Raw genomic sequence first — 26,360 nt, 5'->3', positions numbered from 1 at the left:
AAACTTATAGTAAAATTATTGATTTAAGGTCGCCAAACAAAATATAAAACTTTGGATTTTTGAAAATATAAAACATTGGGCTTTACAGTCCAATCAAATTTTAAGAGTACTAAAAAAGCCATATTTATAGTGATTTTATAAATAGGTTTATACTTATAGTTCAAATTTGGAATTACCATCCTGGGCTTTCAACATTTTTTGATATTTCTGTAAGCAATGGTTCTTAAATCTCCAGACTCCTCAGTATTTTCGCCCCGAATGAACGTCGCATACGAGTATAGCTAAGTATTGACTTGCAAGTTAAAGGATCTCTTGCGCTTCTTTTCGCTATGAACAGAAAAGTCTCCTCCAAACATTTTTGCCGAACCCTTTTCTCAATCTTACATAACTAAAGCGCGAAAAAAAACTGTTGCTAAAATTAAACAAAAAACGTTTCGTTGTTGCGCTCTTGCTGCAGCTCTCAGATTTCGATTTCGATTGCGATTTTGATTTGCCAATCCCATTCCGATTCTGATTCTGATTCCCACGCCGACTTTCGTTCGTTTGGCTACTGCCGCTCCACGTTGATGGTGATGACCATGGTTGGTCAATAGTGGTTGCCACCACCGCCTCCGCCGCCGCCGCCACCACCACTGTGTCGGTGGTGGTCACGTCTGCCGGAGGACTGATCCCGATCGCGGTAGTCGCCGTTGCGTGAGCTGCTCTTGTGGTGGTGGTGGTGGTGGCGCTTCTTCTCGCCCTTCAAACACACGTCCGACACCACGGAGGACACCACCATCTCGGAGTCATCCCGCATGCCGTAGTTGTCCCTGCCGCATCTGTTTTTGGAGTTAGAAATGATAATAGATATTTAGCAATGGTTTCCATACGGGGTTTTCTGCAAAAATCTCAGGAGAACCTTACAATTAACAACTTTAAATTCTATAAAATGCCATCAAACACACGTATAGTATTTTTATGAAACCTTTGTATGATTTGATTTTAAAGTCAACTCACCTGTCGAGATTTTCGCGGGAGCGCTGCATATTGTCGCGCAGATTGTCGCGTGAACGGGTCATGCTCGGCGGATCGAGGGTCTCCTTGCGGCGCAGAGCGTTATGGGAGCTGTTCTTTGAGGCGGACTCGTGCAGGTTCTCCCAGGCTTGGCGGTAGTACCTATGGAAGATATTATAACATATTAGTAAGGATAATTGACTTTCAAAAATATTGGAAATTGGTTTCACGCCACATTAAATGCAAAAACGTATACTATATTTTTGTCGATTTAAGGAGCATGTTAATTTGACATATTTAAAAAAAAATTGTTTCTAAAACAAAAAATATTTCATTTATACTTTAAGACCTATATTACTTTTTTAATTGGCACGCTCAAGTTTAATAGTTTAAAATTAAAGAAAATTTCTGTAAGCAAAGGTTTATTATAAGGTTTATAATACCCAAAGAAATATATTGATTTAAATCTCGCTTTCCATGATGCAATATAAGTCGATGGAGTTTTGAAATTTATAATAGGGTGTATAAAAGTATGCACCAATGTATTTTTAATCCGGAACTCGATTGGGTTTATTCCGAAAGATTATATTGTTTTAATTCAGCATTTTTTCAGATAGCTACATAAGAGAGTTTTAACCCTGAGTCACCTCCTATATAAATATGTATCTTAAATAAATTCGGGACTAATTTGGAGAAGTGAGAATTGTGCACCCACCTGTTGAGTCCATTGCGAGATCCCGAGGTGGAGCTGTCGAAACTGGCCACCGTGTTGCAGTCGGGCGAGGCGCGATGGCGATAGTGTTGCGTGGTTCGATTTCTGGGGATGGCAAAGAAATATATCCATTAGTAAATCTTTTCACTATTTCAAAGGGTAATGCTGAATGCCAGGACGAAATGGTGTTGGGTTAGTTACAAGTTTAGGCCAAAACAAAACAGGGTTAAAAACGGAGAACTACGCAAACACAAAGACAGAGACAGAAACAGAGAGACAGAGATAAATGAATGGAGAGAGAGAGACAGATAGAGGGGGTGGGCGAAAGAGGCAGGCAGGCAAAAAAGACAGAGACAGCGATCCAGGCGTGCAGTGTGTGTGTGTATTTGTGTGTGTGTTTTCTGTTTGTGTGTAGGTGTGTGTATGTGAAAGAGAGTCCCGATTTGTGTGTGTTTGTGGGTGGGTGATGAAATGCTTTGATTGACTGGATTGATTGACTGATTGATTGATGGAGGTGCAACAGCAAGGAGTAGGAATATCGCCTCACAGCCCACAGCATTCGCAGCTTTTAGTTTTTAGCAGTTTTCAGGTTTATTTTTTAATTGTTTGGTGTTTCAGTGTTGCTTGTTTTGATTGACTGATTGACTGACTGACTGATTGTTGTTTCGTGTGGTGTTGTTTTTGGTTTGGTTGATTGATATAAATGTTGTTTGCTTTTGGGCTGCTTACATTTACATTTGCATATGGCCGCATTGTTTTCTAGTTTTGTGTGATTCGTTTAGCATATAATTCGTTTGTCTTGCATCTTTGGCACGTGTTTTTTTTCATTCAGTTAGATAGTGGTTGTTCCAGGTAGTAGCAGGTCTCTTTGGCTTGGTTTGATATGATTGTATCTCCTTTTTATCCGGGGTTTCCCCCTCCCCTGTTACATATGGGTGCTGCTGAAGAGTCCGGCCCGGGCACGATAGCCACGCCCATAGCTGCTAAACTCCCGCCGCCCCAGCTTTTGGTCATCGAAGGGCAGGGCCAGAACGCTATACCACAGCGATGAGGGTGCTCCGACCAGGCCAACACTGCCGGAACCTATGCTGCCATAGTCCAGGGCACCATTGCCATTCCCGGAACCACCACCACCACCACCACCACCAGCACCACCAGCACCACCACCACCAACTGAGCCACCGCCTGGAAAGAGCTGCGCTAGTTGGGCGGTGGATGCGTAGCTGGTGGCACTGGTGGCCGTCGCCGTGGCATAGCTGGGCAATCGACTGGGCCGCGGTATTCCAATGCCAATCCCAATCCCGAATCCCTGGGACTTTTTCGTCGACTGCGAGTGGGGCTGGTACTTCGGCTGGTGGCTCTGGTTGTGGTACTTCGACTGGTGGCTCTGGTTGTGGTACTTCTGCTGCTGGAAGTGCTGCATTTGCTGGATTTGCTGGATATGCTGGTGATGATGATGAGCATGATGATGTTGGTAAGCGGTTAAGTGTTTGGCTAGGTGCCGCCGTTGGCTGTTCGGGGTGCTGGCGAATGGTTTTGCCCAAAAGACAGACAGTGGGAGAAGCAAAAACGAAAAAAGAGAGTTGTACAACGAGAAAGAGAAAGCTTTCGATGTTCAGGTGTGTGTGTGTGTGTAGTGCAGTTTGTGTGTAGTGTGTGTGTGTGCGTGTGCGTAGTTTGCGAGTGTGTGTGCATAAGAGACTCTCTTTTTCAAGCCAAAATGGTGTGATAGATCTTTAAATTCCAGGGAATTGAACTGAAAATAAAAACACAAAACCCTTCCAAAGGACTCAGTGGAGAAAAAAAGAGAGGGCTAGACAAGGGGCTAGATGGGGCAGAGCGAGACGGAGACAGTGTGTGCGAGCTAGATAAAGAAAGAGAGGAAGGGAGGGAGAGAGAGCGAGAGAGACAGGGGGTGGCTGGGCAGGAGGTGGTGATCCCGACAACGATCGACTTAACTCCACAAAAAACAAAATCATTGATATTTACGGTCAATCTGATCTTATTACAATTTACTTAATTCTTACTTCCTTTTTTTTCTTGGTGCACTTATTACTTAGCAAAAAAAATTGTAAAATTTTTTATTCACCCTTTTTCCCCAGTTCAGAAGTATTTTAAAATTTCCCTATATTCCTGTATATATAAAAGTCATATTGTTTACTCTTTTTTCCAAGTTCACAATACTTTGTTGTTCATATAAAATTAAAATATAAATAATATGAACATTTTTTTAACTTGAAATATAAATAATTAAATTATCTTTCCGATAGCACCAATTAATTCGTCTTGAGAAATATGTTTAGTCTACATTTTCCCCATATAATCTCGATAATAATAACCTAAGATCTTTATAATCATTTGAACTATTTTTTAACATTTTTGTATAATTAGAATTGTAATTATTAATTAATTCCCAAACGATTTATAAGAAATTCTATATCTCTTTTGTAAGCCAACCAGCTTTTTAAAGTTGTAAATACTAAACATATTGCCTAAAAAACAATACTTTATGGATCACAATGTTGATTATTGGTTCTGGAATAAAGACCAAATTGACCTCGAGCATATCGGATTGATCAGTGATCCCATAGTTTTTTGAGTGCCCAATTTGCCCACTGGCGGACTCACCTTCGCACGAGGATCACGATCGTGGTGATGACGGCGGCCAGGAAGACGAAGCCACCAAAAGCGCCCAGAGCCACAATGGCGCCCAGGTTGAGTTTGGCCTCCTTGGTCTCCTTGCGATCCGGATTGTCGACGGCGAAGGGCACGTTGACATTGGGCGACTGGTTCTGCTGGATGTTGACACTGTCGGGTATCTCGTTGTCCTGCGGATGCGAGTTGGCGATGATCTGCTGCGTGTTCCGTGTGGTCGTCTCCACTCCAATGGGAACTCTACTGCGCGGCGGTGTGGTTGCGTAGGTGGAGGGTGGATTGACTGACACCTGGTGGGTGGTGGGTGGCAAGGCCGCCGGCGTGCTATTCGGCTTTTTGGGAATGAGCACGGGACGGACGGTGCGGCGGGGCGGGAACTCCTCGCGAACGGTTCCCGGCACTGGCGGTACATTGACGTCCTCCTCGGATTCAGCTGTGGATAAAAAAGAGTATTAAGTTGGAGTAATTATGTGATTCTTGGGTGAACAGTGAACTTCTCAGATATTAAATTGAAAACATAAACATTGATGTGCCTAACAGTATTTAGCTCTAATATTGTATTTATTAGGCCCTATTAAGTTATTACAAGATTCTAGGAACTTTACGTAAATTAAATTCAAAATGGTAATGCATATTCAAAACAATTTGGTATACCTAAAAGGTATTTGCATAAATTCTTATACTCGTTTTACACATTTCTATTAATTTTATATGCATAATTATGTGTTAATTATATTATCATAATGATAACTATTTACATAAAAGAAACGCCATGAAGATAATGTTTTACAACGAATATATGCATATAAATAAGTTATTTAGGATTTAAAATCAAATACATATCTTAAAGAGTATTTAAATATTTGATCAGTATTTAACAAATAAAAAATAACCAATATGTTTTGAATTTGAATTAATATGACTTAAAATAATAATACTTTTGTAATAATTAAGTGATTGGCTGGATGGAAAATGTCTTGGTCCTACGATACAAAATATAAAGTCCCAATATTATAAAACCTTGACGAAGTGTTTTTTATAGAATAGTTATCCTCATGTTACATCATTTTCTGTCACTATTTACTTTAACAGATTCATAAGATATCAAAAATAAGGCACTTTGAGTTAGTTTCAAAAAGCGCATTTGCATGCAACTAAAGTGTTGACCTTTCGAACCCGGGAGTTGAGCTCCGCATACACATATGGCACTCTACTCACATTCGCCGTTGATCTCCACCTGCGTGGGACTGAGGCTCGGGTACGTGCCCACTGTGCTGGTGGAACTGCCGCTGCTCGCCGTGGAGGTAACAGATGGGCGGTAGGGGGTGCGGCTGGTGGTGGAGCTCGGCACGACGACCTTGGGCCGGAAGGGCGGCGACGGCGGCGGGGGCGTGGCCACCGAAGAGGGCACGGGAACGGTGGGCGCGGCCGTGGGCTGGGTGGAGGGCTCCAGCTTGATGCAACGCGGCAGGGCACTGCTCCACTGGCCACTGGCCAAACAGGTGAGGACTCGAGGTCCCTCCATGCGATAGCCCGGTGGACAACTGATCTCCGCCTTGGATCCGTAGTATGTGCCATTGGGCGCATGGATAATGGTGCTGTAGTAATTGCCAGGCAGTGTGTCGCACTCCACAACTGAGTAATGGAAGTGGGGATTAGGATTTACTAGATCAGTGCCTTATATATAGATAGCTACTCACTCTCGCAGCGGGGCGGTGGTCCGTTCCAGCGCTCATCAAAGTCGCAGGTGAGCAGGGCTCGTCCTATCATCTCGTAACCCTCCTCGCAGGAGTACTTCACCAGGCTCAAGTAGCCAACCGTGTTGTTCAGCAGGCCATACGAGCCATGGGCAATGCTGGCCGGCAGACCACATTCGATATCTACAGAAGGATTAGCCATTAGTTAACATATCCTAGGAATTACCTAAATTTGAAGCTGGTTGTAAACGATACAGCGGTTGTCTCCCAAACGAGGCATACCATTGCCATTTGTTTGTGTTAATGGTTTTGTTTCGTACTGCATTTGATTAGGCCTTAGGTATAATTTTAAATTGCATACTTTTTGGAACCTTTGAAAGTTTGTTTTTTGATACCTTAGAACAGCTGCACCGTTTACAACCTCAATTGGCTCGGTACTTACACTTGCACACCGGGGGGAACTCGTTGTAGAAGCCCGTCTCGAGACAAGTGCGCGTGGCCGGACCCACCAGCAGGTGATTGGCATCGCAGCTGTACTTGATCTGGGCGCCCACCTCGAATCCGTTGAGGGCCACCATCGTGGAGTTGGGCGGCTGCTCCGGCCGTCCGCAGGTCTTTGGCTGATGCTGGCAAATGAAGTTGAGCAGCGTGTTGCAGTTGGTGTCGCTCCACAGCCAACCCTTGGACCCATCGAAGCGGGCGCAGTCCTCGTCACCGCCGGGATGACTCCAGAAGGAGACGGTCAGCTCGTCGCCGTTCACCCACTTCCAGCTGCTTCGGTCGCTGCCGTCGCGCACCGCTCCCATCCAGTACTGCGAGCTGACGTCACTGCGATGACGTCGCCACAGCTCCCAGCTGATGAAACCCTGCAGCGCCGGATTGCTTTCGCTGATCAGGGTGCCGCCGCGGGAGCGACAGAAGGAGAGGGCGTCCAGGAAGTTCAGCGGCTGGCGGTTGTAGAAGATGTAACACTTGCCGTTGTACGAGGCCAGGGCACCCGGCGGCTGATCCCGGAACGTCGGACAACGCTCGATGGGCAGCGCCTGGTCCGTGTAGACGAACGCCTCGCAAATGGACAGCGGATTGGGCGTACTGTTCTCCAGATGCACACTTACAAAGGCGCCGGGCATCGGCGGATTGCAGGGCAGGAAGAGGGGCTGTCCGGCCTCCAGGAGACCCGTGAATCGGTTGCAAATCGGATTCGTTCCCAAGTCCGGTCGGTTGTTGCCCACTCGCACCACAATTGTAGCTGGCTTGTTGCCTGAAAAATGGAAAGAGGTAAGTTGAATATACATAATCAACAATATAGTAATCAAAAACTTAAAACATTCAATCATTTACATCAACTCGCTAGGCATAAGTACATTAATATTTTAAAACGGGTAGGTTTAAAACTTTAAGTAACTGTAAAATTTAAATTTTAAATTGTTTAAACAATAAAAAGTACATTAATATTTTTAAAAATATATATATTATAATTTTTATTAGGGAAACATATTTTAAGTTTTTGCAAGCGTACACAACTATAAACGGAATGAGAAAATTCAGATAAGCGCATTTTATCAATTAATTTATTCATGATTTGTTGCATTTAAAAATTGAATTTTGAATATATGCTTTAATAAAATAAATATACTAATATTATATGACTTTTCTTATGTTCGTTTAATAATGAACAAATAAACTATGTTATCAGTTAATAATTGCATTTAAAATAAGACAAGATTGTTGTTTAGGAACTTTTCAGATAATATTATACTTAGAAACAAAATAAACTAGCCAATGTTTGCCGCAGTGCACAACTGCAGCTCTAGCTATTTCTATTGGTATTCCTGTTGTCATCATTATGGTTATGGCTTTGTCTGTCAGCAGGTCAGGCGGGTTCAGTTCAGCTCAGTTCAGTTTGGTTTGGTTTGAGCCGCCGATTCAGGCTCAGCTTCAGTTGTAGCCTCAGCCTCAGCCAAGTGAAAGTAATCATAAATTTCGGGCCGCACTGACTGAATCACTGGGTCTGGGTTTCTTGGGTTTTTTAGTTGGAGACCAACCCGACATCGAAGTGGAAGTTGAAGTTAAAGTCGCAGTCGAAGTCGAAGTCGAAGTCTTCGCTGTCGTCGCCTGAGTCGCACGAAAATCACATAACCAGCCGCCGATTCGAAGATTCGAAGATCCGAGGAGATGGAGATGGAGATGGGGAACTTCAGTTCAGGTTGCTAGCAAGTGAAAGCATTAGGGAAAACTGGCTGGCAGTTGTTTGCTTTCGGCGGCAACCCTTTCTTAAACAAAGACGCTTGTTGGGGGAGAAGATCGTGCAGCATTTGCCATTTAGCTGGCAAAGAGAGTTGAAAACCTGGCCAACTTGCAGTTAGGCAGCCTGGGAAAACGGGGCATTGAACTGTCCACTGGGCGAGAGAGTTTCGTCCACATCCACATCCACATCCATATCCACATCTACGTTCACAGAATGCGGTCCGAGCAGGTCTATTTTACGGCTTTATCGCCACTATATGTTTGCGACAGGTTTAGGGTTGGGCCGCCGCCGCGATAATGGTCGGCTGCGGTTTAATAAAAGCGAAAAGTTGCTCAATTTAATCAATTTGCTCGAGGATTACCACGGGCTAAGCTCCATTTACTTCATATTTTTCTTTGTCGACCACAAATTATGGTGCAAAAGCCTTAACAGCAAGGGAATAATTTTCGAATTTACTGCACTAGTTAATTTATTCACTTTCCGTTTTCTTTTGGTTTTTGTCAAATCAACGTAAGGATATTGACGTCTATTTATAAATTATGCCTTGCTTAAATAATAATACAATGTATATGGTCAAATAAATTATAAAGTTATAAATTAAAATTTATTCGATAATATGGATTTTAGGCAATGCATTTTTACTCGCCATTCCAATAAGAAACTTAACCAAATTATTATAAAATACATTTAATAAAAAATTTAATTTATGCATATACTTATTTTTTTGTAATTATGAAAGCTTTGGGCTTTTATTTCTTAGCTATTTGTATACTACAATGTGACTGCTTTTCGTTTTAGCTTAAGGATGTAGTTATAATTTTACTATAATATTTTTATGCTTAGCCATTATGTTTGTTATTAAATATTAAATATTATACTTAAACTCACCGCAGCAGGACTTGCCAAAGTCCAGGCGCACCAGTTGCACCATGTAGGGTTCCAGAAGGTTGACATACCACCAGGGCGATCGCTCAGACTTCGTCAAAGAGCAGGTCTCCGGCGTGAAGAAGGCGGATGTGGATCCATCGATGGCCTTTTGTGGAGCACCGGCGCCATCGGTGGAAATCTGCATCGGCGCCTTGCCAGCGGCAACATTCAAAACTGCACAAAAAAAATAAGATATTAATTATAAATAACAGTTTAAGTACAATTATTTACAAGACAATAAAGTGTCGATTCATAGATAATTAATTTATATGTCAGTTTGCAGGTCACTGTTCACTATTATCTAAAAACAGAAAAAATACGTCAAAGAATTTCATCCTCTTAGTAATTTGTTAAAATATTTAAAAATGTATCTTAATGGTACATTTAAATGTAATATTTAACTTTATCCACAAATCATGCACATTGAAAATGACAGAAGACATACCAACATTTTTTGTGTACATGTTTATTATATGCAGCGATAAGGGTCAAAGGTAATTATTTGGGAATTCAAGGCGCAATGCGGCGATGAAGACCAGTCAGTCGTGGGCTGGTTCTTCTGTCAGTTGGAGTCAGTTGGATTCAGTTGGTCCGAGTGTCGGAGTGCCAGAGTGCCAGAGTTCCCAGAGTGGGCCCAAGGCCTGGCTAATTGGCCGCGGGCCCTGACACGGTTTGTGGCCAAAATAAAAAAAAAAAAAAAACAAAACAAAACAAAAGCCAAGACAAGTCGGAGAGGCTAACAAAACCCAACAATGTTCTGCCTGGCGAATTTGTCAAGAGACCTTCGTTCTGGCCCAGGCTATTGTTTATTTTGTTTTTTTTTTGTATTTTTGGTTTTTCGGACAGCGGAGATTTTCGCTGGCCAAAAGCAAAAGTGAAATTTAATGTCGGCTCAACTTTTACTTGCTCACCTGGCCGGGGCTTAATTACATCGCTCGCCACGCACTTCTGCGGCATTGGGATTCATTAATCAGATGCATCTGTCGGATAAGACGGGTTTGGAACCGAGTTTTGAGCTCAGCGACTTGGAAACGTTTCGCGCCTGCTTTCCCTCCCTCCCCCCACTCTCTAAGTCCCCCCACCCCCTCTCCCATGCATTTCTCTCTGTGTATCAGCAGGTGTTGGCCTGTGTTGCCAGTGTGACAAATGCCTTTTAATTGCTTTTAATTAATTTCCTATCGCCTGCTGTGTCATGTCGAATTCGAATTCTTATTCGAATTCCAAAACTTGGCCTACAGAGGGGCCGATTTTCAGGTCGGCTTTGTTTTCCTTTTCTTTTCATTTCATTTCATTTCTTTTATTTTCCAGCGTCATCAACTTGCAATCAGCAGAGACCGCAGGGGGTTTTATGGGGCTAAACAGCAGCTATATGTCTATGAATTTCACGATTCGAAAGAGTCCGTGTCAAGGAATTTTAAAGGGAATATTAATGAATCTATGCAGAGAGGAAATTATAAAAACAAAATGGGTGAGCTCATGGAAATAAAGTATTTCTTATTACTATAAATGCATTTTAATTTGACCTCTCTTTCATTGATTACATTTTTGGTATATGACAGCTTTTTATAAATTATATTTTAAACTAAACAAAAAGCAATTTTTTTTTGAAAAGTGAAAATAAATGTAAATTTCATTGCTTTTTAATGTCTTTTGGATTGTGTGAATTTTCTGTTACCCTAAATTTGCCTTAAAATTTAAGGTCAAAAGCTTAGATTTTATAAATTTATAATTTTTTTCCTTTTTAAAGCCCTTTTAAGACCCCCGCCTCCAATACTTCTCAAAACTCCCCAAATTTTCACAGGCTTTATCAACGCTTATCAACACCTACTACTGCCTCAATCGATCGACTTTCGATTTGATCTCCCAACACTCGGCATGCCAACAAAGAGCCCGTCGAAAGTTTGATGGATTGTTGAAGTGCCGCCTTTTTTTTAGAATTATTTTACGCCTCCCGATCGATCGATCAATTCATTCAACAAATTCCCAAATTCCAGTGTTCATTGAATAGAAAACCATTTTCCCCGCCGCTCTGGTTGTGTCAATCAATTCGGTTTTTGTTTGACTTGGCTAACGGAAGTGCATGTCTAGTTGAGAAATCCATTTAGAATATTTATTTATTTTCGTGCCCGCCGCATTTTACTCTTTTTTTTTTGTCGTGTCTGTTGGCTTTAACGTTCGAAGCCACAAAAAAAGTGGGTCAATCTGTTGAATTCTTCCCACCTCTCGGCTTCTCTTTATTTCTCTTTCCCCACACACACGCATTGGATTTTAGCCCAATTTTGCGCGTTTTGTTAATCATGTTTCGCTTTTGGTTAACAACTTTGCATTCAATTGGAATGCCATTTGCTCTTTTTCGCTGCGAAGAGCATACACGGAAAGAAAATCGAATATCTTTGTAAACTACTTCATGCTAATGTTATTATTTTGGTCTTTGGTAAATTATGAATTTTGTATTTTTGCACAATGAAATTTTACCAATATTATATTATATATTATTGTGCTTACAATTATTTTAGGAAGCCTCTTCATTTTTGCTTACTTTCTTTTAGTTTAGATATATTTTTTCTGCCTAAATAATTCCCCATTCCTTTTATCATTAAAACATATGTATTTAAAAAAAAATACAACAATTATATATATATATTAATAAGTTTTTGCTAATTATATACAATAATTTTGACTGCCTTTTAAATTTTAAATTTTCGAATATTTTAAGATTCTGTCTAACAATTGAAAAACTACTTAACAAGTTGAACTTATCATATTTAAAGTTTTTTTTCCGTGTAGCGATATTTTCAGAACGCTTCAAATTTCGTGGCGGAGAAAGTAGTTCCCAGTCCGCTTCCACGTCTACGTTCACGTCCGATTTGGAATCGAAGTCGCCTCTGAGGCGCTAATTGAGTTGACGAACGCCAAACTGCTGCGCGGCGAGTTCGTGTCCGCAGTCTTTTGTTTGGTCTGGGTGTCCGTTGTCCGTTGTCCGCTGTCTGTTGTCCGCTGTGTGTTGTCAGTTGGTTTGCTTACCGCAGAACGGGATGCCCTCGGGCACCCACTGCCCCTTGTCGCAGACACGCCGCGCCGGTCCCAAAAGCTCGAAGCCGCGCTCGCAGCTGTAGGAGGCCACCGTGCCCTGGGTGAGATTCGCATTCGAGAAGACCACGCTGCTGTGCGCCGGCGAGCCCGGAAAACTGCAGCCTTCATCTGGAAAAAATGAAGAAAAGGGAGAAAATGTTAGATTGTATGGCCATCAATTATGGGGAAATATTCTTCTTCCATTGCCGCAACAGTTCTCATCACCACCACTGCCCCTAAGCGGGCAAATCATTTTTGATTGATTCTCCAATTAGGCTGCCGACTGGGGTTCTCAGCAAATTGAGTTGGCCAGCTAGTCCCCATCATTTATCAAATCAATTCGCCTCAAAGATTCGATTAAAAGAGTTGATTAAATCCGACGAAGGGCATGAAATCAGATTGATTCTAGTGTTCTTGGGGTTCGGGAATGATTGAATATTATTTAATTGATTTTGAAATACTAGAGAAAGCTTAAAATTGATTAAAAAGATTTTAATTTTAATTTAATTTATGGTTTCGATTAAGGAACAAATAAAAGGGTTAATTTAACACTGATTCAGGCAATAAAAAACCAACAAATATTGATTGGGTTTTATTTAATTTAAATTAAAAAGAGCTAAGGCTTGAAACAATTATGATATGTACACTTAGCTAGCTTTAAAAATATTATCAACATTTTTGTGTATTTTTAATAATGAACAAGTATGTATTAAATTAATCACCTCAATGAAAATAATATATAGCTAAAATAAATAAAAAACTATTTTAAATATAGATTAAGCAAGTTCGTAAATTTCATCCCAATATTTTATTTAACTTTCATAAAATAAACATCAAATAAATCTTTTCCTCTACTTTTGCTATTTTCTTCTTTTAAATAAATTAATATCTTAAGCATTTTTCATTTATTCCAAAGCTCAGAAAAGTTTAATCACATATAGAAAACGACATTTTATTTAACAGACTTCTTGGAAAAACATGAATGTAAAGGAATACAAAATGAATGAACGTTATGAATTGTTTCGATTTCCAATCAGAGAATCTGCGGTATTCGATGTTATTGCGTGTATATCTTTTGCCGCCTTGTCAATGGTATTTTCCCCACCGTTTGATTGACAATTAAGCAAGTTCCGTTCCAGTTTGGTCACTCGACGCCTGGCGAAAAATCTCTGGCATTCGCAGATTGCAAAATGTTCTCGACCGCTGCTGTTGTTGTCGCTGGTTTATTGTTGCTGTTGTTGCTGTTGTTGTCAATGCAAAGCGTGAGAAAATAGCCACAACAAAAACAACGAAACATAACAAAACAGCCATCAATTTAGTTGTAGCTGCTGTAGGAATACGAGTATCTATGCAAAAATGCGAGCCAGCCGTGTGCAATAATCAAATGTGTTGCTGTGCCAGCTGCCTTTGCTGTTGTGGCGGCATTGGTATGATTAGTTATTCAATTGAGCAGTTCCCAGGCTAGCCGACTATCCATCCAACTATCCAGCAATCCAATGTCATGAGTTGAGTTTGATTCATCCTCGACGCTGGCTGAAAATTGTTCTTGGCCCAGAGCTGGCTAAGTGCGATTTTGCATAATCGAGAAATGACTCGGGACTGAAAAAAAAAAGGCACTCAGTGAGGCGGCGAGGCATGCCATAAATGGTCGAATAACTGCAACATCATTTGACCAACAGCCAGCAACTAGTAACTTGCAACTAGCAACCAGCAACCAGCAACCAGCCACCAGCAACTAGCAACTTGCAACTTGCAGCCAGCAACAGTGCAACTTTCCAGGCAGCTGCAGCAATAGAAAAACAACAACAAAAAAACACGTCTTGCTACACATTTTCAGCCAGATGCTTCGGCAGCTTCTTATACAATCCCGATGCCGATGCCAATGCCAGTGCAATTTCATCATAACGGTGCTCTTAGGCCAACTTAGCCACTCCAATTCACTTGAAAAAAAGCAAACATAAATACCACATCTATTTATATATATATATAAATATATATATATATGTATATATAGGTATGTATGTGTAAAGATAAAGCGGCAAATCAAATTAGTTCGGGCAAATTGAAATTAACAAAAGGCAACTTTTAGGCGAGTCATTTGTCATGCAGGGCAAACGCAAATTAAGAAATCAAGTTCATGAAACGTTTTCAATTTCGGTTTCGGTTTCAGTTTCAGTTACTCATTTTCCCTTAAAAGAGGCAACTTAATGACGACTCCCACGCTGTGCGTCTGCAAAAAAAAAAAAATAGAAAAACAAAAACAAAAACAGACCAAGACGAAGACGAAGATCCAAAAGGTTGCCCAGTCGGCCATGCATGACAATGTGGGCACCGAGTTCGGCACCATACAATTTTTTTTCTCTTATTTTTGTTTTGGCTCTGTACTTTGGTTTTTGTTGTGCCTGGTATTCTTTTTTTTTTTTTTTTTTTAGCCCTTTTTTGTGTAGTTTATGGCCCGAGTAGGAGCTAATACCTTAAAGTGCAAAGGCAGCCAGCAACTTGTTGCTTTCATTTGCTTTCTATGTGCGCGAACTTAGTGAAAGTGATACCCATACAACACACACACATACAGCTGGATACACAGACATGTGCAGCACGCCACCATTGACAAAACAACGGCAGCAATTTGTACAACAAGCAACTACAGCAGCAGCTACAGCAGCCACAGCAGCAACATCAGCAACTAGCAACCAGCAACAACAGCATTATGGAAGTTGGAATATTCATTGTGCGCGTCTTGGCGCGGATCAAAATCATCTAATAATCATTATAATCATAATAACCGTTACAATTTCCAACTAGTTTCGGACATGGTCCGTTGTTGCCGCTGTTGCTCTTTTAACAAATTACCCATCAACGCCTTTTCTTTGATTGCCTTGGCATTGTGTTGTGTGCTGTGTGCTGTACGTTGTGTGTTTGCCGGGGAAACAGTGTAGCACAAAAATCGAAATTGTTTGCACAGTTCACCCGAAAAATTAAAAGAGAATTGAATGAAAAGCAAAATGATTGAATGCTAGCAAAAGCAGCAGCAGCAGCAGAAAAAACGAAAGCGGGAATTAATTTGGGGTTTCTGTGGTCTATAGGAAGGGAACATTTATTTTCTAGGCGGTTTGTAAAATAGGAGTTGAAAAATAGTGACCATTAATTAACAACAAATGTTCATATGAAAAATTCTTTTAAATTATGGCTGGTGGAAAAAATTTTATGTGTTAAAAACGACTTTTTGTTTATAAATCATGTGCCAAAAAACATACACAAATTAAATAGCCATGATAAAGTCAGATAAAAAAAAAAATGTTTCTACAATTATTCTTTTACAATTATGATGAATATATACGATGAACAAAGTATAAATATAAGTAAAACATTAATAGATGTAAAATCATCATACATTTATTTATAATTCTTTCTGTTTTTTTTTTTTTTTAACAGCTAAGTTTTTCAATGAAAGTCATTGGTTCATCATATCATTAAATCATATGAAGTAATATGATTGGCCCAATGCATTTACTTTCTTTTAGCATGAAGACAAAAATATTTAAAGTCATGTCCATAGCAAAATAAATGACATGAAAAATATTCGTTAAGTGATAAGATATGCCTAATGAATTGCCTTTCTTTTGGCATAACGAAAAGGTTATGATTTTAAATGGTAAGCCTCTCTGTCTTTATTTTTTGCATAAACTAGTTTCGAATCAGAGTGGCAAGTGTGAATGGTCCACCGTTTCCGCTTCAGTGCAGACCTCAATTAATGCGATTCAGCCGGCATAAAGTGCAGCTGAACCTGCGTAGAAAGTTGTTCCCGGGGGGAAGGGGGATTCACCGAGCTTAAGAGCTAGTGGTGACCCCAACTTGGCTCGGTCCCAGGCAAAGGCAAAGGCACAGGCACAGGCAAAGCCAAAGGCAAAGGCCCAACCTGTGCATTAGCCCCCTCCTTTTTCCATTTTCCTTTTTTTTTCATTTTCCCATTTTCCTTTTACCATTTACCATATTCCACATTCCGCACTGCACATGCTGCAGCACGTCTGCAATTTGCGTATGTCGGCTAATTTCATTTTAAATGCAAGTCCACACACCTGGAGGCATTTTTACCATTTGGGTGTGGCCCCGAGTGTCTTGTTCGCACGAAGCCACACCATTGTTTCTCCGCGTTTATTTGGGCAGCTCATTTGCTTGACCCAAGCGCGCTAATTAGTGGGGGAAAAAAAAGTAAATAAAAACACAAGACGAGCCAAGGAAATCTAAATGGAAAATCCGGCTAAAGGTTTTCTGCAGTGAGTGCAGTTCTGGGACGTCATGCGCTGATTGCCAAGCGCCTACGCTTCGTCGATTACTCTGCGGCATCTGCTGATCTCGATGTTATATTATCTTTGCCGTGTTTTTTTGGGCGGAAAGTGCAAGTGCTACCCGATGGCCCAATTGCGATAGCCCAGGTTTTCCCTACCAACCCTACCTGTCTATCTATCTGTCTATCTATCTATCTATCTAGCTATCTAACTAAATACATAGACAAGAAGAGGAAAAGAAATTTTCTTTCCATTCACCTAAACGGCGGGAGTCTGGTCGAAAAGCGGCTCAAACCGTTATGGCCATGCCATAATGATGATGATCATCATCTTTGGGGGGCTGGAGAGATATAACCGCTGATTGGTTTTGGATTTACATAAATTGGCGCTGGACGCAGAGCGCTTCTCTTGACCCAGTTAGCCGGCTTGTGTTTTTCTTTAGTTTGGTTTGGTTTGGTTTGGTAAGCCGCCAAATTAGTAGAACCTCGTTAAAATCGCTAGCACAAACACAAACACAAGCACACACTCGGAGCGTCGGAGAACTTTGAAAAGATTTCGCAAGTGGCTCGGTTTGCGCAATGTGGCCATTGTTGTTGTTGTTGTTGTTGTTGGCGGATGCGCCTGGCCAGACGAGACTTGTGCAAGCTGCAAGTTCGTTGCCTAAGTCTTTTGATTTGAACTTCCGCCAGAGGATCTCTCTAGGGTATCAAAGGCTTCTTTGGCCACTTACACAGCGCACACTCTGAGGGACATTTTTCTTTTCTGTTAAATTTAATAAATAAACAAAAGCTAAAGCAATATTGAACTAAAAAAGTATTTTTTCTTTTGGTTTAAAAATGTTAATCTTTACAAATAATAATAATATTAAAATACATTAAAGTAAAATATACATTTCCAGTTAGAACTTATTATCATTTACTTATGTGATTTTAAGAAGAACTTTACATTTTTCGAAAGTAATTGAAATTGAAATTCAAATTCAAATTTTTTAAAAAGTCTTTTTTAATCTTTTGAGCATCGTATCTTGCGAAACTGGTTTAATGCCTTGGCATTCGAGAGAATAAGACATAAAATCCCTTGGAAAATTTAATAATCTAAGTCTATAAATCAAAATATGTTGGGTTTTTGTATTGACTTGGACATACATAAAATCCATTACAGTAATGATATTACTAAGCTGCTGTTTTACTCCAAATTTAACCATTAAAATAATAATAAATTTTAAATTAGGTCTAGCTGTGTTTTCTATAAGTGTATCTGTTCGGGCGACTGCCCTTGGCTTTTGCTATTTCTCGCCAGTCGTTCGTTCTTGCCTTTCAGAATTAATTGCGCGTAAAAATTGCCCATCATGCGCATTAAATGAGACATCAAAGAACGTCTATGTGAGCTAGTTGGCTGGCTAAGAGCTGCTAAGCGTATTAAATAAACATGCGCTGTGACTGCTTCCCCCCTGCCTACCATCCACCACTCTTTTATGTAACGGTACGCACAACAACAATAAATTTCAAGCGTAAACAGTTACGTAAAACAACAACAAGAACAGGCAAAGAACGAGAAGAATTGCTGCTGGCAGTCGACAATGACAGCATCTCCATTCCGTTGGTAACAGCATCTTTCACCCGAAGACACCCCCTCGATGGATCGGTGGATCGGTGGTTCGGTGGATTGGTGGGTCTAACTCGAAGCTCTATAACAGGTTCGATATGATTTTGCGGCACTTTTGCCGCAAAGGAAACGCTTGATTGCCGCTTCTAAAGCAAGGCCAAGCAACGGCAATAGTCAGCGGACTTACAGACTTGCAAACTGGCTAACTGGCTAACTGGCCAACTGGCAAACTGGCGGCGCAAGCCAAAAAGACGATCGACGACATTGACCGACGAATGCTGAAGTGCTGAATGCTGGACTTTAGATGCTGCAAACTGGGAGCTGGAAGCTGGAAGCTGTAGGCCGTCTTTGCCGTTTGCCAGTTGACCGCATTCCAAGCACCGACCAGCAAATCGCTGTGCTAGCGTAGAAGCAACTGATGTTGCTGTCGTCCTTCTCTCTGCTGCACGCAGAAAAATATCATATACTTTTTTATACCATTTCAATTGGTACTAGCTTACACAAGCCATTATAATTATAAAAAAAAAATAATTTTTTTCAATGTTATATCAGAAAAAAAAATTTGAAATGATAACCGTGTTTTATTACCAAAGAAATATAAATGTAAATTTTCAATGGTTTTATTTTTTGCTATAATAACACTTAATTGTTTTAAATTTATAAGATTGATTATAATTTATAAAGTTGGTATTAAAATAAAACTGCATTTATCATCCAAATATTAATTCTTTCCTATTGGAAAAGCATGTCTATTTTGTTTCACTGTGCTGGCTTGCAAACTGGGTCACTTCGGCCCAAATGCAGTTTGAGATAGAATGCCAGTTGGGGTGTGTGTGTCTGTGCTTGGCAGCTGTGAAACACCTGCAGCAGCAATAGCAGCAACAGCAGCAACATCGCTTGCACCGCAGCAACATCGCCGCTTTTCAGCTCGTGCCACAGTGCGACTTCACAGTGAGTGATTGCAGTGGGTCGAAATATGGGCACCCGTTGGCACTTAGCCGACGACCACTGTACACCTCAGATGCGTTCTCATTGCAGTTGCTAATTTCTGCGGCTTTTGCATCGGCTTTTGGTTTTGTGCCTAATTTGCTTTGGCTGTGAACATTCTCAATGCTATGCGAAGATTGCCTCCACTTTAGTTTTATGGGCTTTTTTTATGTTATTTTTTTCGGTTTTTGGGCTTGTGGCGGCCTGCCACCAAAAGTGGACAAACGTTGGGGTTAATCTTATGGTCAGACCGCTTCCCAAAAAACACCAACACCAATGCAGGTAAGTAGTTAAAAAAAAGAAATGAAAATGGACTTAGAAATAGAAATAGAATAAAAAACAACAGTTTACAGGGCAATTTGCATAAGAAAGAAGAACACAAAGCCGAGAATTTGTTGGCTGTTCTTCTTCAATTTCGGTTTTCTGGGCCTTTCTCTGAGGGTACTACTTCTTGGCCTTTTGTCAACCCGTCTATGTCTATGCAAATGGGCAGCCACAAATCAAAGCTTGCCCTCAATACAAATAAAAAAGGAAATTAAAGCCGGTCCAAGGGACAGAGATGGGAATAGAAATCCAGAAAGAGATGGAGCTATTTGGGGGGCGGGGGGGAAACCGCAGTTTTGTCATAAATATTTTCACTTTAGACATTTTTGTGGCCGCCGTCGTCGTCGCGGTGTTGTTAATAAAATCGATATTTTCTGTTGCTGTTGGCTCTGGAATTTGATTTGAATAGTTTTACCGCTAGTTGCGGGCATTACGACATCAAAAGATCGGGATCGAGATGTGGCAATTGGAACCTGGAATCAGGTGTAGCAACTTGCCACAAGACATAACTGTAGCTGTTGCTGTTGCTGTTGCAACTGCTGCTGCTGCTCTCTTATTGATTGGCCACAGCTGCAAAAGTGCCAACTCATCCTGAGACTGAGCCTGTGCCTGTGCCTGTGGCGATGCTGCACTTCCGATTGCCCAGAGAAGCAGCCAGAAGTCATTGAACTTGCCCCCATCATCGGCACCACCATCGTCATGATGAAGATGGCGCCATCGCCTCTCCATTCAGCGTGCAAGCGGAACAAAAGCAACTTCAGCAGCAGCAGCAACACCAGCAACATCTACAGCAACACCAGCAACATCTACAGCAACCATAAACTTCAACTGAGCTAAGCAAATTGCAATTTCCATGCGTTGCCTGCCACATTCACATCCACATCCACATCCACATCCAAGTCCGATGTCCGCAATTAGGTAGCCGGCCGCATCATAATCTATGGTTATTGTTATGGCCATTGTTATTATAAGTGTTATCGTTATGGCTAAAATATTGAAAAGGCTTAGGAAAAACGCAGAGATAAATTCAGTGCCTGGCGGTTCAACATGATTCAGATGGCAATAAATGTAAAGGAGTACAGTATGCACCCAAGGGTGTGATAAAATGTAGTAAAAATATATTATACGACTACTATTACAAAGATAAGAGTTTTAATTTAAATATTGCATATAATAAAAAACGTAGCTTAATTTGCACATTTTGTACTACTTTATGAAAATGAAAACACTGTATTTTTATGATAAACATAACTTACATGTTTATTGATATATTAACTTCTTCAATGAAAATATAAGCATTTTTTTAAAACCCACTTTCCAATAAATCTATTAAAACAGAGCAGTAGTCAGTCATGAAATCGTTTAGCTACACCTTGGTTAACTTTTCACACTCGAAACCTCGATCAATGCAATCGATCGATAATTAACGACAGCTGTGCCAAATTATCAATCACTCTCAAGTCACTATTTCACGAGCGTTTTCATATTTTGTTTTCGTTTGATGGCAATTTGCAACCGTCTTTTTGGGCCAGTGACGAAACGCACAACAGCAACTCCAACTCCAAGAGCAACAACAGCGTTTAAAGTTATTAACAAAGCAATTATTAATAACAATTTCAATTGTTTGCCTTTACTCTGGCATTGGTGGCTGTCGAGCGGGTCGTGAATCACGTTGGTGGCCAATTTGCAGTGGCCACAACGGCAAAATTGCACTTGTACATATATTACAATTAATTAAATTAAAAAAAGAAGAAAAGAAAGAAACGCGCATAAATTCTGTCCAACATTTTTCCCCAGCTCTTTTATTTGTTTTTTTTTTTTTCACCATGTTTCTCTTTTGCCGCAGCTTTCTTGGTGGCATTTAAATGCGCTGCTAATAGCAAACAATTTCATTTATTTATTAGACGTTAGTTTCACTTTTCGAGCATTTCACTGCGACATTAAAATTTCACACACACGACGTCGGGCGACTTGTGGCCATATTATCATCCAGCAAACAAAACGCGAAAGTTGCCCACAGTCGCGGGGAGATCAAGATACTACTACTATATATGAAAAATATTTAACTGCAGTATGCCATTTATGTTTATGGCAATTAAAAAGATACTGCGACACCGCTCACGCCTGAGAATCGCTGGTGTGACTGTGGGCCAATGATGCCCAGCCCACAAAATCAGCTGAATGGCATCGAAAACTGATTGAAATTTATGTCGCAATCCAGCCAAACGACAATGACAACACAGAGATCTATGGCCCGCCTGGCGATGATTTGCGATGAGATCAGATCAGTTTGGATAATGACGAAGACTCTCCCCCAACTCATCAATTCTTCGCCAGCTTTCGGCATGAAATCATTCGTGTTGACTTTGATTAGGTGCAAGTTTTCGCATCTATCCCACACTGAATGGTGTTTATTGCGGGTAAAAGAAATAAAACAAAAAAAAAAAAAAAACAAAGACGAATTTAAAAAAATAAAATATTATGAAAAATATTTGAACCATTTGAGCTCTTTAAATATATAAAATTAAATTGTTTGAGACCTCTCACAAATAAGTTAACAGCACGAATACAAATATATTTTAAATGCAAGTTTAAATAATAAAAAGATTCTTAATCCATAATATTAAAGAGAAGTTGGATTTTTTTTAATATAAGCCTTAAATTTGTATAACTTAATAAAGTTTTCCTTTGTTTTGTGGAACTTTCCAGACAAAACGTGAAACGTTTTCCACAAAAATGTAGCCCCAATTAATTCAGTTTCTTGTTCAATTTGTTGGCATTGCCGCGACTTGCTTTTGATGCTCGTCACTCTTGGCGATGATTTACATATCGAGTGCACGAGTGAGTAGAGTACCTGGCAAGGCCATTGACAGCTTTTGCGCAATGCCCAGCCCCCACAGCCCACCTACGTGCCAAGGCGGCAATTGCAGCCAGAAATAAAACCAAAATTCGTTAAAAAAAAACTCCAAAAATATATATATATATAAACAAAACCGAAAACGTTGCGTAAATTTGTTAAGTTAAACATGCTCAAGTTGAACTTTTGAAACCAATGTCGGCAGGCAGTGTCACCCGCATGAAAAAAACATCATTATCGGGTGCTTGATGAGTGGCAGTTGGTTGAAAGTGAAAACTATGAAAACTGCGGACTTCGAAGATCTGTCTGTCCCACGCACAGTGGTTGTTTTTCAACAAAAAAAAAAAAAAAAAGAAAGAAAAACAAACAGTCTTCCTACTTCCTTGTGGCAAAGTGAAGCCCAGGTCTTATGTAAAAAACGGCGACCGCAGGAGGCAGGCATGCGTGCACCACCCTTTCAAACAAACAAATTGCTGCGGTTCATTGTGCAGCAATCGGCAGATGCAGATGCCGATGCCGCTGCAGATGGCAGAGGAGGTATCGTTTCAGGTATCTGGAGGCAGTTACAAAAGGTACGACTACGAGTACGAGTAAGTGTATGAGTACGAGTATATTTTCTTTCGGAGTTTCGCATTGCAATTAAGCGGGCGCCGAGCTTCCGCATCAGCCGCTGATGATGATTATGATGAGCTGGTGGTCATGCATGCCCATCCCAGTACCCATACCTATACCCATACCCTCAACCATACTACAAGTATATTACGTTTTGGCCATTAGATGTTGGGCATGTGCTCGATCATCCCAACCAACGATTCGTCATCTTTGCCTGGCACTTTTACTTTTCTTATTGTCAACAATACGAAGGAAAGCCGCAGAAATAAAACTTTCCCAACATTACAGATTTGTGTTTTTATTTTTTACTTTTTCTCTGTCTTGCAAGCACAAGCAACCGACTTGCAATTGTTGTCGCTTTTATTGTGGAATGGCTGCCGCAGATCATAAATTTTCTTTTAATTTCAGTTTCTGTATGTTCTGCCTTTGTCCGTGATTAATTTAAGTTAATTTACACGATTTTCCGCCGGTGCAGCGGTAAAAGTCTTGAGTAAAAGTTTCTGCCTTCACTTCACATTCATATCTTTCATTTTCCTTTTCCTCATTAAAAATTAGGTTCTTTGTCGTAATTCAATATGTTATTGGTAATTGAATACAACAAATAGTGACAGGTGTCTCTGCGACCCAGAAAAAAAAGAATACATTGGTATTTAAGTAAAGTAAAAAACTAAAATTTTTGCATCTAATAAAATGTTCATCAAAGCTTGAACTAATCTTAATTAATCAAATTAATTTTTGTATCAAAATTACAAAGTATTTTAAATAAAATAAATGGAAAACGTTTTTATGATCCGCTAATATTGCTTAGATTATTTTATGTCTAGTTTGTTTCCTAAGTCTTGAGAATCTAAAAACAAGGTTTGTTGCCTGAGTCTTTTGACGTAAGAAAAATGTTTTTGCTAAAGTTTTTTGATTATAAAGTTGTGATCACTTTTTTTTTAAGGCCTAAGCTTTTTAACTCGTTTGTTATCAACTTATTTATGTTTAGTTTGTTGCCTAAGAGCGATCTCATTTCCCGCATTGCACTTGCCACGTGCAGCGGCCAGTTTGTTGCCTAAGTCTTTGGTGTGCCACATTTGGGTTCGCTGTGTTTGCTGACCCAAACAAACATCCGTTTCCTGGCAAATGCCCGGGTGACACACCCCCTGCATCCGCCCGTCCCCCCTCCCATCGCATATTCCACTTAAACAATTAACCGGCAGCGGGGAGCACTTGACTCGCTGCTAAAAGTCTGAAAACTGGAACCAAAAAGTGGACTGGGAGTGGAACTGGAATATGGCCAACAGTCCAGTTGGCTTGACAGTCCGACAGCCTGGACGCCCGTTTATTAACGTGGGAAAAATGCAAAGGCAGCCAAACTTAAAATAATACAAATTATAAAACGCTGCTTTTGTTTCGAACCAGAACCGGAAATCAAAAAAAGCAACAATCAGCCGAAAAAAATGTATGCAAAAACAAAATAAAAATTTAAACGTGAAAAGAAAAAAAAGAAAAACGGAGGAGAATCGGCTTTTTTTTTTAGGTGCGCCGCACACACAAAAAAATGGGTGATGAAAATGGGCAACAGCAGTAACAACAACAACTCCAACAACAAAAAGTGGAGAAAGATGCGGAGGAAGAAGCAGAGCGACAGCAACAAGTGGGATCCACAACAAACGAGAACGAGAGAAAATTTGTTTGCTTTGGCTCAGAGTGCCGTTGGTGCGGTTTTTTCGTATACCCTTAAAAATGGGGCATATACAACTGTTTTGTTGTAATGCTATAAGTATAAAATACGAAATAAATCCAGTTTCATTTAATCTTCAGTTCAACATCTCTTATTTTGTCTCATGCTATTAAGTTCAAAACTATTTAATTATGTTAGTTCAAAAACTGAAGACTTTTCGTGGCAATAAAAATAAATTAAGCAAGTTGTCTAAATGATTTTCAGTTGGATCACACTGATGAATGCATTGTCTATGTGTCGGAAGATTTTCTGAATGATTTAAGACTTAAACCTAAGCTAATTAAGCTTTCATAATTTATGCAAATGAGCTTGTGTTAAAGTTAAACGCCCTAAAATTCCCACATGTCAAGGCTGCAGCTAAATATCAATTCGGAAGGTGATTTTCTTTTTCATAATAGCGCTAGGTAACTGTGCCAGGTAAAATTAAATTTGTCTAAAACATATTTTTATAACCATAATGAAAAAAGCTCTCAAACTGTAGGGTAATATATCGAACTTGTACATTATTGGTGCAGAAAAATATTTCCTATTTTTGGTTTCCATTAAAATAAGTTAATCCTAAAAAACTAATTTTTTATGTCTGCCGTTGAAAATAGTACTTGAAGATTTGCCTTTAAACTCGTAAGTTTTCTGGATTTTTCTAAAAAGACAGCTGATAAATTATTTATAGACAATTGTCAATTGACAAAAAAATTTCTTTGACGAAATGTTTAAATTAACAATTATTTATAAGATCTTAAAAAAAAACCTTTACCTTGATAAAACCACTTTTTCTAATTAACTATTTGATTTCCTAGAACAACAAACTGCTGTTTATTATTTAAAGGTTTTAAAGATATGTTTACAAGGAAATGTTTTTTGGGAAAGATTAGCCTATAAGATCTTTTCCGGAATCCTAAATCCTTATAACAGGGTATCCACTGGTCGTTCTAGCACCTTTCGCAGCATTTCTTTCTTGTTTTCGTCTTTCGCTTGACACACTCACCTATATTCTGCGCCTGCGCCAAAGCCAGCGTTAAAGCCAACGCCAGCGCCAGCAGAAGCAGCGGCAGCGACTGCGGCTGCGTGCGGTGCATTGTTGCTCTCTCGCTCACACCTGCTGCTGCCAGCTGTCCGTCCGTTTGAGTTTTTGTTTTTTTTTTCGGTTTATTATTTTATTTTTGGGCTTGCGGCCTTTTGCTGAATTTTGCAATTTACTTAAGCACACTGTAAACTTCCTTGGAATTTTAGCACTTGGCACTAGTTTCGGATAGTTTCAATTGCTGCCTCGACATGCCAGGAAGTTTGGGGGTTCGTCGATACTCGGTTAAACAAAACAGAAAAAAAAATAAAAATCACACTGCACGAGCACCGAACTAAAAAAAAAATTTAGTTTTCGCGACGCGATAATCCGCTGCATGAACCGTTCGCTGGGAATTCTGCAGGGCGATTGAAGTTATTTGGAGTCGGCGATCGCGCACGAAGAATTCTTTGCTGGTTTCTCGGTCTTTCACTTTTCGCTCTCCCTCCTCTCTCTCTCTCGCCTGCCTTGGCTCTCTCTTTTTCTGTTGCTTTTCTCTCGTTGGAGACAGTCTCTTGATTTCTTTTGCCTTTTCTTTTACTCTTCTCTCTCAACCGGTAAGCACCGAACTTAAACCGTTGCCTTGTGCAGCTCGAAAG

General features: G+C 40.2%; 1 protein-coding gene across 3 annotated transcripts; it reads right to left on the bottom strand.

The window, feature by feature from the left end:
* Nucleotides 1–212: 212 nt before the first annotated feature.
* Nucleotides 213–26,360, bottom strand: LOC108137139. Of its 3 annotated transcripts, XM_017258699.2 has the most exons (11): nucleotides 25,687–26,360; nucleotides 12,257–12,433; nucleotides 9,194–9,406; nucleotides 6,500–7,318; nucleotides 6,061–6,240; nucleotides 5,579–5,995; nucleotides 4,334–4,793; nucleotides 2,635–3,228; nucleotides 1,709–1,810; nucleotides 997–1,155; nucleotides 213–818 (listed from the first exon to the last, which is right to left on the bottom strand). In XM_017258699.2, the coding sequence occupies exons 1-11, from the start codon at nucleotides 25,775–25,777 to the stop codon at nucleotides 587–589; spliced, it is 3,444 nt and encodes a 1,147-aa protein (XP_017114188.1). In that variant the 5' UTR covers nucleotides 25,778–26,360; the 3' UTR covers nucleotides 213–586. The 3 variants fall into 3 exon arrangements, 2 of the variants coding, with proteins under 2 accessions (XP_017114188.1, XP_017114187.1); XM_017258698.2 differs by lacking the exon at nucleotides 2,635–3,228; XR_001774023.2 differs by lacking the exons at nucleotides 213–818; nucleotides 997–1,155 and having other exon boundaries at nucleotides 1,735–1,810; nucleotides 2,435–3,228.

The sequence above is a fragment of the Drosophila elegans genome, unplaced genomic scaffold, assembly GCF_018152505.1.
Source record: "Drosophila elegans isolate 14027-0461.03 unplaced genomic scaffold, ASM1815250v1 contig_149, whole genome shotgun sequence".
Taxonomy (NCBI): domain Eukaryota; kingdom Metazoa; phylum Arthropoda; class Insecta; order Diptera; family Drosophilidae; genus Drosophila; species Drosophila elegans.
Note: the sequence above shows the minus strand (reverse complement) of the source record. Positions and strands in the feature narration are given on the sequence as shown.